General features: G+C 35.7%; 1 protein-coding gene across 1 annotated transcript in view; it reads right to left on the bottom strand.

Moving 5' to 3' along the window:
• Positions 1 to 1,041: 1,041 nt before the first annotated feature.
• The window catches only part of MBD2 (methyl-CpG binding domain protein 2), a 79,765-nt gene continuing 65,967 nt past the window's right edge, over positions 1,042 to 14,839 (bottom strand). The window contains exons 6-7 of the mRNA XM_072606019.1: positions 11,685 to 11,823; positions 1,042 to 1,513 (exon numbers count right to left, since the gene is read on the bottom strand). Of these exons, the coding sequence (XP_072462120.1) occupies positions 11,697 to 11,823 (127 nt within the window). The 3' untranslated portion in view covers positions 1,042 to 1,513; positions 11,685 to 11,696. The remainder of the gene's footprint in view (positions 1,514 to 11,684; positions 11,824 to 14,839) is intronic.

Genomic DNA, 14,839 nt, shown 5'->3' with positions numbered 1-14,839 from the left:
ACTTGCACTAATTCTGCAAATACAACTAATATATTTTGTAGCATTGGAATGATTGCAAAAGATTTTGCTAACATTATCATTCTTCCTAAGGTTTGTAGTATTAACTTGCATTTAAAAAAAGTTAAAATTCAGGTACAGGGAGGTTACAGGATCTGCCTAGACCTGAGCTTGAAGATATCAAACTTAGAAATAAAGATCCAGAGTCCAGAGTAGCTACTCCTCCATTCCCATCCCACCCGGTACTACATCCCCAACATAGTATGTACTGCTTTCCAGATGCATTTCCCTTTCACAAATCTGCCCATATCTCTTTTCTTACCACCAGGTAAATGTCAGTGTGTTTTAGTCTGCTGTATTAGTAAAGTCTTAGTAATGAATTATTATGGAGCAATTACTATTTTTCTCACCACCCAAATCTAAAGTATAACTGCTCAAAATTATGTTTATGAAATTCAGCAAATAAATATTTGTCCTTTGGAGGTAGAACACTGATCTGGAAAATATCAAAATCTAATTCATTATGAAACTCTGCCCAGAGAGTGCTTCTCACTGTAACGGATGTAGTAATACCTGTATAAGTCAGTGTGATGGGGAACATGAGACATTCCAAACTACTTTTGGATAAAACTAGAGAGTACTGGGGACAGCTAGAGGGCACCTGTATAGCTGATTACTATGTAAATAACCAGATAATGATGGAATGAATGGTTTTTCTTTAAGGAGAGAAATGAGAGAGAGATGAGAGAGATGAGAGAGAGAGAGAGAGAGACAGAGACAGAGACAGAGACAGAGACAGAGAAATACTTGCTACCAGTAAAGGGTAGCAACCAAAGTTGTGGCAACCAAAGTATACACAGTGGTAAAAGTAACTCAATTTTCCATAATAACCGGAGATATTGCTTGAGGTGGTAATAGTAAATATACTCTCCATCACCTCCCCGTCCAAATCTAATGCCAATAACTGAAGCTAAGTCTAATTTTGGAATTCTAAAAGGAGTCTCCTATATTGATTCTCTAAAACAGAAAGAATTCCAAACAGTCTGTGAATATAATCATTTATTTGTCTTTACAGTGATGATGGAAGAATGTACAGGCGTCTTCTTTCAATAGAAGTATAAAAATCTATTTATATACATTGAAGTCACAATAATCTTTAATTGGGTAATTTTCAGTTCTCCTGATCCATCCATACTAAAACTGTAGGGGAAGCAAGTATTTCATACAAATACAATATTTTCAGCAGATTGCAATCTGGTATAAAAAAGCTTGGCTTCATTTTAAGGGTACTGCTCGATATTTAAAAAGGCTACTTTTAAGTCCTAGGACTCAAAATAAAGATCAATTTTTGTATAATAGATATATACATCAAAATATGTCTAAAAATGCATTGGTTAACGCTATTAAAAAGCTATATAAGTGCATGGGCCCATTTCTTCTTATAAGCAAAACCCAGTGGAAACATTTATGTTCAACTTCTAGGAATTTGCTTTTGGGGAAAGTCCGTTGAAAGTACCTGTAGGGGAACAAAAAAAAATAATCAATTGTTTTTCAAGTAAGAGTTCCATTTTGACTGCAAACTATTCTGACAAATTAGAAACACTTCTTTTAAGGCCACATAGTTAAAGAGTTATATAGTTAAGAAATTCTTATATATACTGCTAAGTATCCAAATGTATTTCCCCACCATTTCATAAGCATTTTCTCCCCATAAATTCTATCTTTATGAGAAATCTTGTTTGGAAAGATGACATATACACATATATATTTTGTTGTTGTTCAATCACATCAAATGATCATGACTGCTGGACCATAGCTGTCCATGGGGTTTTCTTGACAAAGATGCTGGATTGGTTTGCCATTTGCTTCTCTAGTAGATCCAACAGATCCTTATGTAAGGCAGAGGTTAAGTGACTTGCACAGGATCACACAGCTAGGAAGTGTCTAAGACTGAATTTGAAATCATGTCTTTCTGACTCCAAGTTCTGTCTACTGAACCACAAGCTGCCTCAAATATACATTCATAATTCTCTTCTTTATAACTGCAGAATCACAAAATTTGATAGTGGAAAGGGACCACCTGAACTGGACTAAAAAGGAGTTTCTATTATAGCATAAAAGTAGTTATCAAGCCTTTGACTTGAACCTTTCCTGGAAACCCATTCTCCTTTTAGAACTATCTGAAAACAATGCTCCAGATGAGGTTCCAGAAGAATACATTACAGTTGGCTATCACATCCCAATTCTGAGAAATGTCACCTTTTTTGATGTGGCCCAAGATTACATTAGCTCTTTTTGGCTGCTAAATTGATTCATCTGAGTTTCTTAAAACTCATTAAAATCCCCAAATCTTTTTCACAACAATTGTTATCTAACCATGCCTCTTCCATTTTGTACTTGGGAAAGTGATTTTTTTGGTAATCAAACATAAGACTTCATATTTATCTCTATTGTACTTTATCTTGTTATATTCCACCTAAATCTAAATCAATTAGATCTAGATCAAAGTTCTTAACCTTTTTTGCATGTGTGACATATACCCCTTCACCAGTCTGGTAAAACCAATGCACCCCTTTTCAGGATAATATATTGTATATTTTAATTTATAAATGAAGGAAATACTAACTTTCATTTAAAGATTAATGGAAGGTGTTTTTTTCCCCATCCAAGTTCACAGATGCCATGAATCTATCCATACATTAAGAAAGAACCCTTGCTTTAGATTTTTCAAGTCTATTTAACCAGCTAACTTCCAGTCTCATATTAACAAACTACTAGATATCACAAAGTGAATGTTCTATATCTCAAATTCAACATGTCCAAAACAGAACTTTACCACCAAATCCTCCCCTATTTGGAACTTCCTTATAACTAGCAAGGACACCAATACCCTCCCAGTCACCCAATTTACAATCTCAGTATCATCTTCAACTTCTCACAAGCCCTTATCCCACATGTCTTATCTGTTGCCATACCTTCACAAAGGTATTGCCTTTGTGTATCTTCCCTCATCCAACCAGCCCGGTTAGGCCCTATCATCTCACTCAGACTTCTAGTTGATCTCCACATCTCAAGCCTCTGTGCAATCTAGTCTATCCTTCACTTAGGTACCAAAGTGATATTCCTAAAGTGCAGGTCTATCCCCCTACAAAAATTCTGGTGGGTTCCTCTTATCTCCAGGCTAAAATATAAAATACTCTGACTTTTATAATCTAACCCCTTCCTGACTTTCCAGTCTTTATACACTTTTACTGACTTCCACATACTCTACACCAAAGCATTTTAAACTGTAGGTTGTGACCCAAAAATCTGGCAACAGTAAATGGTTTCTGAACATGACAAAAAATTAATTAAAAATCAAATGTGTAATGAATTCAAGGTGTTTCTGGTACCTCTTGCCTCAGGCAACTTCACAGCAGCCTTGGTTCTGAACATAAAACATGCTCACTTTGCACTGTGCATACACTCAAGCCACATAACACCAACTAGAAAGGAAAAGGGGTGGCAAAGGGGTGGGGAGTGGAAAAAGTTTAAGAAGCCCTGCTCTACACAAGCCAGTGATGTTGGCCTTTTTGTTTATTTCCTACACATGACACTCAATCTACCAACTCTGCATCTTTTTAAAAAAAAAAATTTTTTTTGAGGCAATTACAGTTAAGTGACTAGTACAGGGTTATACAGCTAGTTAAGTGTCCAAGATCAAATTTGAACTTAGATCTTCCTGACCTGTAATACCAAGCCCTGGACAGATGCTCTATCCATTGAGCCACCTAGCAGCCTATCTGTATCTTTTCAGTAACCACCCCCTTGCCCAGAATATTCTCCTTTCTCATCTCTGTCTTCTGGCTTCTCTGAATTCCTTCAAGACCAAGCTCAAATCCCAGCTTCTACAAGTAGCCTTTACTGGCTTCCACCATTTTCTTTGAGATTATCTCCATCTCCATTTTATACTATATTTATCTTTGGCAGTTGTTTGCATGCTGTCTCTTAGAATATGAGATCCCTGATTAGAATGTGAGAGACTATGCTTTTTCCTTACAGTAACTGGTACAATGCCTGGCTCATAGTTAAGTGCTAAATAAATACCAAGTAACTAGACTTCCAAGATTTTTCTGGATCCTGATTGTAAGTTATTCTATTAGCTACCCTTTCTAGCTTTGTGCTACTTGAAAATTGATAAGCATACCACTTATGTCTAATAAAAATATTCAATAATACAAGTCCAAGGTGATGTCTCTGAGGTACTCTACTGAGAACCCTTTCCACAATGAAACTGAACCATGAACAATTATGTTCAGTCTGGCTATCCAATCAGTTCTCGATCCATCTAAATTTTATTCTCACCTATATCATCTTATCTCTCTATCTTCTCCACAACAACAGTATGAGATAATCCAGTTAAACTTAGAAGGGAAACAACTGGAGGGAAAAAAAATCTTTGCAGCAAATTTCTCTGATAAAGTTTCATATTCAAGCTATTTTAGAAACTGATTCATTTAAGAAGAGTCATTCCCCAAAAGATAAATGGTCAAAAGATATGAATAAGCTGTTTTCTTTTGTTCCCCCGGGTTTTATTTTATAATTATCTTTTTTGAAATGACATTTATATATCTTCCTTCCTAACTCCATCCCTCCAATATAAAGAACAAAAAACCTCTCATAATAAATAAGCATAGTCAACCAAAACAAATTCCCATATTAGCCATGTCCAAAAATAAATGACTTGGTCTGTATTTTGAATCCATCACCAGGTCAGGAGGTAGGAACCAATACCTGGTACTCTCAAATTATGTTTGATAATGTATGGATCAAAGTTTTCAAGTTTTTCAAATATGTCTTTACATTTTTGTTACTGTATAAATTGTTCTCCTAATTCTGCTCATTGTACGTTGCATCAGTTCATATAACTCTTCCAAGGTTCTTTGAAGCAATCAATCTCTTTCATTATTTCTTATGGTTCAAAAATATCTCATTTTTTTCACAGGACACAATTTGTTTAACCAATCATCAGTTTATAAGCACCTTCTTACTTTCAAGTCCTTTGACTATGCATATTTCTTTGTTTTAATTTGCCTCTTTTTTTGGTCCAAATTCTCTCCCCCACTCTCCTATGCATTGAGAAGGCAAGAATTACAATACCCACTATGCACATAAATCATGCAAAATATATTTCTATATTAAAGTCATGGAGAGAAAGTGTGCATATTTGTTACAAAAGTTTTATTTTTCTCAATTGGAGGGGAGAGTGGGAAGCAGAGAAAATAAACTCACTGATTGTAGACATTAAATTTAAAAAGTCAGCCTCCTTGATATGTTGGTTAATGTTTCTGAACTACTTTTATTTCCTTTTTTAATACTTTACTATAAAGACTGCTCTCTAGGGACTAAGGGTAAAGAATACATTAGGAAATGGAAGTGATACAAAAGCAAAAAATACATGAATAAAAAATCGTTAAAGCTTAGCTAAAAGTTAGGTAAAGCATAGCTACAGGATTCCTCTTATCTTTTAGTTAACATATATAGAAAAAAAATGAATAGAACCTTCGTTTGATGTGAATGAAACTACTATAGCTAACAACAGAGAACGCACTACTTCTCAGTTCCTTGTTTTGCTTGTTTTCTCTGCCAAGAAGAATCATCTTTGTACTGGAAATGACAGAATAAAAATGATGAACAGGACTGAGACGGAGTAAGGATAATAAGATAGCACACCTAGCCACCCTTAATAAATCCAAGTAATCTAGCACAGATGAACTGTATCCTTGGACCAGAAGATGTGATCGCTGAGTCACTGTCAAAGATACATGAAAAATCATGGAAAGCATGGCAGGTCCCACAAAACTGAGAAAGAGTAAATGTTTTAATTTTTTTTGAAGTACAAGTACAGATTTTAATAGTGATTTTAACTTTGAATCCCAGGAAAATTATAGAATGTATTATTAAAGAGAAGGCTGGCAGTCCAGAAAGTGAAATGGTGATTACAAAGAAGGAGTGAGAAGTAAATATAAAATAGCAAAAAAACTATTAGACAGCAAGTCAGGAGAACCATGTTTGTTTTCACTTAACCACTTATTAGCTACAAAAGCATAGGCAAATCAACTGATCACACACAGACTCAGTTTTCTGATCCCTGACAAAGGGCTAATCCCTATTTTACCTATTCCACAGGTAGGAACAAAAGAGATATCAAATGTGAAAGCTCTTTGAAAACTGGAAAGTGTTAAACAAGTGTAAAGTGTATTAATTCAACATCTACAGGCAAACCCTGCATAAACCTACTCCAACCTATGTCACTTTTTATCATTATAATCATCTGCTACTGTAAATTCATTTGGCTGATTATCCATTTATGATGTAATTTTTTACAGATACCTGTAACATTAATTCATCCAATATTGGGTTGTTTGGGATTAGTTTGGGTTTTTCTGACCCAGTTAGCATGAGGTGGGGTGTGCTTGTTGTTATTTTGTACATGGCTACCTATACTAAGCAATTTAGATGCATATAGCAGTTAGCAATAAGAGATATTACTAAATCTTTTATGACCCACAGGCTTAACACATCATGAAGCTATCAAAGAAGACATAATAACTCAACTTTCAAACATGCTATATTATCTGAGGAGAGGAAACCTGTAATACTAATCAGTTATCTATAATTTGCCACAATTCTCTTAACTACTCAACATTGCAATGGGATAATAACATTCCTAGAAAACATGGGGCAATGCCCGTGTGATAACTTAACCAAGTGCTTGTCAAAAGTCATCTTGATTGGAGCAAGACAGGAATGAAAGGGAAGGGATTCCAGGGATCCCAACAGCTGGCTCTTTTAAGAGGGGAGTAAAAAGGCAGAGACTGAAATGAGTTACCTGCACATATCTCATCAACTCTCATGAATTTAACTACCATCTCTATGCTGATGATTCTCTATCCTGCCCCAACCTCTTAGCTGACTTCTAAGCTCATATTTCCAAATGCCTTTCAGACATCTTCAACAGGAGTAGGCATGTCCAAAACAGTGGACTTGTCCAAAACTAAACATGTGCAAAAATTGTTCAACGAGAGAAGACATTAGGAAAGAGAAATAACAAAGGCTTGTAAAAAAAATAAATATATCTATTAAATTAATGGATGCATCAATATCAATTCCTGAAATACACGCAAGGGTGCCTCTCAAATACAGCAGCTCCTGACTACGTAACTAACATTAATTCTTCTCAAGCATCTGAGCCTGTTTTCAAATAATTCTTCTGGTTACCAGACAGTGTGGTCTAAACCTACAAAGAACTACACATATATTCGAAATAGAACAAAAATGCAAACTATTCTCAATTCGTTTTCTTGTTGGGAAAGTGAATTTCTCCTTTTCAAGTCCTACAGTTAAGTCTACAAGTTAAAATGCAAAAGCTGAACAAACAAATTTGCTTAAATACACAGATATTCTCTTAGCTTTTATTTTTGTGTGGAAATTTTTATTTCTGTCTCAAAAACCATAGGTTAACTGGTACCTAAATAAGAAGGACACTCAATTAAATGACATTTTTCTAAGGCACAAGCCAGGGAAAATCACCTTAGAAAAGTCCCAAAAGTTCAAGTGTGCATCACAATTTGATGTAAGCATTTTGACAGGGGTTTCCATTTGGGATGCTGTTTTTGACTTGGTCAGATCTTAAAGGATATAGATTCTCCACTGCATGCTCTTCAGAAAAGAGAAACAAAATTTCAGAAGTCACAATGAAAGACTTTAAATGTGTTGACCACATCAGTCCATACTGATTTCCTATGTCCCTTTCAAGATACATATTCCCTAAGACCAAACAGCACATCATAATTCACCTTTATGAGTTCTGAAAAAAATAGGCACTTAATAAAGGTCCTTGGATTCAATTTAATAAGCAATAATTTCATATCAAATAACAGGATGGAGAAACAAATTTCAGAAAACTAGGCATATATCACTTTGGAGAACTCATTTCATTTCTTTGGGCCTCATCTTTCTCATTTGTAATATGAGAAGATTGGACAAGATGATCATTAAAGTCAACTTTTTTATCTTTAAAAGCAATTATTCCCTTCTTCTCAGAACAATTCTAAACAGTATTGGGCAAGATAGGAGACTAAATACATTCTCCAATTACCATAACTTTCAAAAATAGGAATTATGAGCAAGATAAAGCAATTCAGCTTTCTCCATGTTCTAAGACACCAAAAACTCCAATGAGATTAAACCCTGATGAACTAACAGCAGAGAAGGCTAATCCCTAAACCCTAAAGCACTCACTCAGCACTTTCCCCCACTGTCCATGGTGTTTTGGGAAGACTGCACAAGCCAACTCACGGGCTTGCAAGAGAAGCCAACTCTGTTTTCCCTCTTACCCCCATTTCCCAGTGCCTCAGAAAAAAACAGAAGCTCAGCCAGAGAATAGGGGAATAGAGGTTGCCAGCAGATATGGCCTGTGAGGCACTCTCCCCTTAACTGAACTAAGTCAAGGAGGGTTAAGTGACTTGTTCAGGATCACACAGCTGGTGTGTGTCTGAGGCCATATTCAAATTCAGGAAGATGAGTCCTCTTGACTCCAGGCCGGGCACTCTAGCCATTGTGCCACCTAGCTCCTTACATAATCAATAATACATATTATCCTCAAGAAGTGGTCATCTTGCCTCTACTAGAATAGCTTCAATAAAGGGAAACTCACTACTTCACAAGGCAGCCCATCTACTTTGGGAAGCTTTGGTAACATTTTCTTTCCTAATACCTGAGAGTTAACTTTATTGATATTTATAATTTTAAATTTATTTATTTATTTTTAGTTTTCAACATTCATTTCCACAAGATTTTGAGTTCCAAATTTTTCCTCATCTCTCTCCTCCCCCCACCCCAAGACACCATGCATTCTGATTACCCCTTCCCCCTATCTGCCCTCCTTTCTATCATACCCCTCACTCCCCTTATCTCCATCTCCTCTATTTTCTTGTAGGGCAAGACAGATTTCTATATTTCTGTATTTCTTATTTCCCAGTTACATGCAAAAACAATTTTTAACATTCCTTTTTAAAACTTTGAGTTCCAACTTCTCTTCCTTCCTCCCTCCCCACCCATTCCCACTGAGAAAGCAAGCAATTCAATAAAGGTTACACATGTGTAGTTACACAAAAGACTTCCATAAAAGTCATGTTGTGAAAGACTATATTTCTCTCCATCCTATCCTCCATTTATTCTATTCTGTCTTTTGGCCTTGCCCCTTCCCAAAAGTGTTTACTTCTAATGACCCCCTCCTCCCACTTGCCCTCCCTTCTATCTTCCCCCCCACACCTCAGTTATCCCCTTCTCCCCTACTTTCCTGTAGTGTAAGATAGATTTTCATTACAAATTGAGTATGCATGTTATTCCCTCCTTAAGCCAAATCTGATGAGAGTAAGCTTCACTTTTTCCCTCTCACCTACCCCCTTTCCCCTCCATTGAAAAAGCTTTTCCTTGACTCTTTTATGAGAAATAATTTGCCCCATTCCATTTCTTCTTTTCTTCTCCCAATATATTCTTCTCTCACCCATTAATTTTATTTTTTTTTTAGATATCATCCTTTCCTATTCAACTACCCTGTGCCCTTTGTCTATATATACTCCACTCCCTCCAATTACCCAAATATTGAGAAAAGTCTCAAGTGTTATAAATATTATCTTTCCATGTAGGAATGCAAACAGTTCAACTTTATTAAGTCCCTTATGATTTCTCTTTCCTATTTACCTTTTCATGCTTCTCTTGATTCTTATATTTGAAAGTCAAATTTTCTATTCAGCTCTGGTCTTTTCATCAAGAATGCTTGAAAGTCTTCTATTTCATTGAATTACCATTTTTTGCCCTGAAGTATTATTATACTCAGTTTTGCTGGGCAGGTGATTCTTGGTTATAATCCTGGCTCCTTATCATATTCCAAGCCCTTTGATCCCTTAAGGTAAAAGCTGCTAGAACTTGTGTTATCCTGATTGTATTTCCACAATACTTGAATTGTTTCTTTCTGGCTGCTTGCAATATTTTCTCCTTGAGCAAGGAACTCTGGAATTTGGCCACAATACTCCTAGGAGTTCTTCTTTTCAGATCTCTTTCAGGAGGTGATTGATGAATTCTTTCAATATGTATTTCACCCTCTGGTTCTAGAATATCAGGGCAGTTTTCCTTGATAATTTCATGAAAGATGATGTCTACGTTCTTTTTTTGATCATGGCTTTCAGGGTAGTTCCATAATTTTTAGATTATCTCTCCTGGATCTATTTTCCAGGTCAGTTGTTTTTCCAACGGGATTTTTCACATTGTCTGCTATTTTTTCATTCCTTTGGTTTTGTTTTATAATTTCTTGATTTTTCATAAAGTCATTAGCTTCCATCTGCTCCATTCTAATCTTTAAGGAATTATTTTCTTCAGTGAGCTTTTGGATCTCCTTTTCCATCTGGCCAGTTCTGCTTTTTAGGGCATTCTTCTCCTCACTGGCTTTTTGGACCTCTTTTGTCATTTGGATTAGTCTATTTTTTAAAGTGTTATTTTCTTCAGCAGTTTTTGAGTCTCCTTTAGAAAGTAGTTGACCCATTTTTCATGATTTTCTTGCATCACTTTCATTTCTCTTCCCAATTTTTGCTCTACTTCTCTGACTTGATTTTCAAAATCCTTTTTGGACTCTCCTATGGCCTGAGATCAATTCATATTTTTCTTGGAGGCTTTGGATGGAGGATCCCCCCACAATCTGTGGGCCTAGAGCTCCAGAAACATTGACTATTGTCCCTGCTGCTGTTGTGGCTGCTGCAGGTTCCTCCCTGCCCCCTCTCTCCCTGCAGATGTAGGGCTGGGGTTGGATCACTCCACTCTCCCGCAATTGTCCCACAGACTTTTTCCACTGACCTTTCAATTTATCCTCAGCATTCTGGGGTCGTGAAGTCTGGAAACCACCACAGGTGTGAGTGATTCATTCTCCCCAAGGCCTATTCAGGTCCTGTCTGTGCTGGTGCAGCCCATGTTGGACTGCGCCCTGCTCCCACCATGGTGGAATACAGACTTCTTGGTGACCTTCTAAGCTATCTCTGGGGTGGAGATTTGCTTCATTCTGTCATTCTGTGGGTTCTGCAGCTCCAGAATTTGTTTAGATCCATTTTTTACAAGTATTTGGCTGGGTCTGAGGGCAGTGCTCTAGAAAGTCTATGTTGTTATTCTACCATCTTCTTTATTGATATTTATAGAAAAATGCTATATTCATCTGATATCCCCTATTCCTACCTCATACCTATTCCTCTTAGAATCTCTAGTTTCCTTTAAAGCTAAACTCAAATGCTATCCATTCCATGAGGCATTCTTGACCTTTCCACCTAGTGATACTTTTCCCTCCTTATACCCCTGGAAATAACCTACATATATTTTGTATATACTTCCATGTCTATGTGTCTACCCAAATAGAATATAAACTCTCTGAGGTCAGAGCCTATTTTATTTTTGTTTTTGTATCCCCAGCACATAGAAGTGTTCTGTGCACTAGTAAGTGCTTAATAAATGCTTGTTAACCAATTGATTCATTCAAAGAACAGTTTCTTTCATATAGTGACATAAGTTAATGAGCTTAGAAATTCACAGCTTTTAGAAAATGTTAATTTCTGTGCAACTAACGCCAGATTGCAGTCATACTGGCTCTACTTTTTATTTACCTGATCATATTCTTATGCTTCATCTCCACTGTCCATTTCAACATCCATCTCTTCTGTATCGGCAGCTCGTGACAAAATGTCTGCCATCAGTGCCTCTTCCAATTTCTTTCGCACCTGTTGTACTCGTTCTTCCTGTTTTCTATTTTCAAAAAATGAGAAAACATTGAAGACTCTCACAAGAAAATCAAAAGACCATTTCTAATACTTTTATTACAACTTCAGAAAGTTCTAAGTTTTAAATTCTTGGCAAACATTATGGTTGCTTTGTTTTGTTTTTGTCTTTTTCAAGGATTTTTGGTTACTTAATCAGATTGATAATGTGATGAATCTGTGAACTCAACATGGACTCCACCAGTGCAGACCTCAATTCATTTCTGTCTTCTTATCCTATACCATTCTTGTCCATCCTTAAAAATGTGAAGGATCTGTGACTTCATATAGTGGAAAGCATACCCACAAATAGCTCCCTGATGACTTAGAATATGGTTTTCAAGAAGTACTGCAGCCTAAAAATTTTAAGACCTTATGAACAACCTGGCCATGAAGCAATCCAATTTAGGTGGGCAGGTCTTTGGACACAAACAAACATGTTGCTCACCACCAGGACCATACTCTTAATCTAAGCCTTTCCAGTCTCATAGAATTGTCAAAATTTAACTTCTGCTGACAAAGCTTTCAAGATCCTCCATGTCACATCGCACACTAGACATCTAGTCTAGTGACATCTTTCACTAGAATAGACCACAAACTACTCAGGCCTTTTCTTTCTGTATGATTCTTGTCCATGCTTTCCATAAATGCTGCATAAAGGAACAACCCAATGCACTGGAAGCCTTTATTTAGTACTTTTTAATGTTTTGTGGATATCATGAAACTACACACAATTAGGCCACATGGAAAAAAAGACCTTTAAATTTATATCCAGATAATAACTTAATGAAAAAAGCTATTATGTGTAATACGTTTCTAAAATATGCCCTCAAATCATAAATACTACACTAAACAATGTGTTAAGATTAAGCATCTTGAGTAAAACTCATACTATGAGATTACTTAGTTCCCACGCTGTCAGTGAATAGAAAAAAAGATAATCACATACAAATCATTAATTTTTTATATTATTCAAACAGGACTTAAGAAACTAATAAAGTTTCTCAATCACATCAAATTTAGATATATGTATGTAACTAATGAAGAAAACTATTATACTCCATTGAAATTAGGCACAAATTCTCAGGAATAGTTTTTTGGAGGAAGGGGGGCATATACAACATTATTCTGACTTTTGTTGAAATATACATAAAACATCAATTTTTCATTTCTTCATCTCAAGGTAAAGTTAAGCCCCAAAAGGTAGTATTTATATCAACCAACTGATGAACACCTAATACCACGGGTCATTGTCTAACACAGAGACCTTCTAAATTTCTGACTGCATAACCCACTAAGGAACAATTTTAGAACATGTTCCTTTACTAGATGTATATTTTAACCTATAAATTATATACATATACTACTGTACCTAAACATAAATATATAAAACTATCTCAAAATCTAGAAATTTAAAAAGCATGAGATAAAGATGGAATATTCTTAAAACAGCTATTTATAAATACATATCATTTAATTATTAATGGTAAGAAAAAACTATATAAATCTTAGCTTAACAATTTACAGTACAACAATCAAAGGACTAGTTTGAAGTTCAATGTATTTTGATAGTTGGTTTTAAGGGCTATAGTTGAAAAATATTTCACACAAAGATCCAGATATTCATACTGAATAAGTGCATGGTTGGCTCTCATGATCAAATCATGACACCAATGCTTTCAATCCCTTCCTTCAATTAAGCAAAGTTTTGTTGTTGTTGAAATTCAGCTAGCAAATATTCTATTTTCATTGATGTCAATCAATTGTTTTTTTGCAAACTAATCAAGTGTTGCATTTTAATGTTTTTAGCAAAAGGGTTTAAAATCTACTAAAAAATCTTTATTTGGAAGATTTTTAAAGATATTAGAATAGTCATTTTACAAGTTTAAGGGTACAGAGGTAAGTTTCTATAGGTGACACAAATCATTTTTAGCAATCCAGAGAAGAGAGAACAACATAGGAGGAGAGATAGGTCAACAATGTCAAATCCTGGCAAAAGTTCAAGACTGAGAAATATTAGATTCGGCAAATTAAACTAGTAACTTTGAAGAGAACATCTTCAGTTGAGTGAATGCAGGATAATGAGGATGTTACAAAATTGGGAAACCAGAAGAATGTCCTGGGCAGAGATAGGAAAATCCAAACAAAAAAAATGTGAGTTGGAGGGAGAAAAGATATAATGAGATTTGTATCCATGCTTATTCATTCTGTGCTTTTTTTCTCTTTACTATAAAAAATGTGAAAGGACAGGGGGAGTCTTATTCACCCCACTGCTCTAGAGTAGAGAGTCAACATTCTAAAGAGTCCCTGATCTAGGCACAAGGTGACTTGGGGAGCAGAATGCAGGGATGCTGGGGGTATAAGAGTATGGCATGAGTTTGTCTGTGTAGCTGCTGCAAGTACCTGGGTCACAGTTGGGTCATAACCTATATCCAGAACAGAAGAAAGTTTGAGAGATTAGAAAGCCACCAGTGACCAGATGAAGGAAAGGGTAAAGTGGGTAAATGCTGAAATAATGGATGAATAGAAGGAGGTAATATAGTTATGTTGCATGCAAGTTGGCTATTGTGAAGTGGGTAAAATAGGACCATATTTCCACCCACCTTACCTGTTCAAGTCATGCCACAGGCCACTAGGGATGCAAGGTACCCACTTTGGAGACCTCTGGTATTTCATTCCAAAATCAACAATTATAAAAAAATCATAAATGACATGATAAATCAATTTTGTAAACTTTTTAAAAGGGAAAAACAGGAATAAAATCTTCATAAATAACTATACTTCTTAAAACATTGGAAATTTATTGTAGGGTTATTCTTATGTATTTCATATTTCTCTTAAGCAAAAGTTCTTAACCGTATTTTTGTGTCATGTACTCTGATGGCAGGAGGGTGAAGTCTCTGGGTCCCTTCCCAGAATAATGCTTTTAAATGCATAAAATAAAAAACATAAGATTCCAAAGGAAACAAATGACGTTGAAATTCTTATCAAGGCGGAGCCAAGAA

Source organism: Notamacropus eugenii, chromosome 4 (genome assembly GCF_028372415.1).
Source record: "Notamacropus eugenii isolate mMacEug1 chromosome 4, mMacEug1.pri_v2, whole genome shotgun sequence".
In the NCBI taxonomy this organism is placed as follows: Eukaryota; Metazoa; Chordata; class Mammalia; order Diprotodontia; family Macropodidae; genus Notamacropus; species Notamacropus eugenii.
Note: the sequence above shows the minus strand (reverse complement) of the source record. Positions and strands in the feature narration are given on the sequence as shown.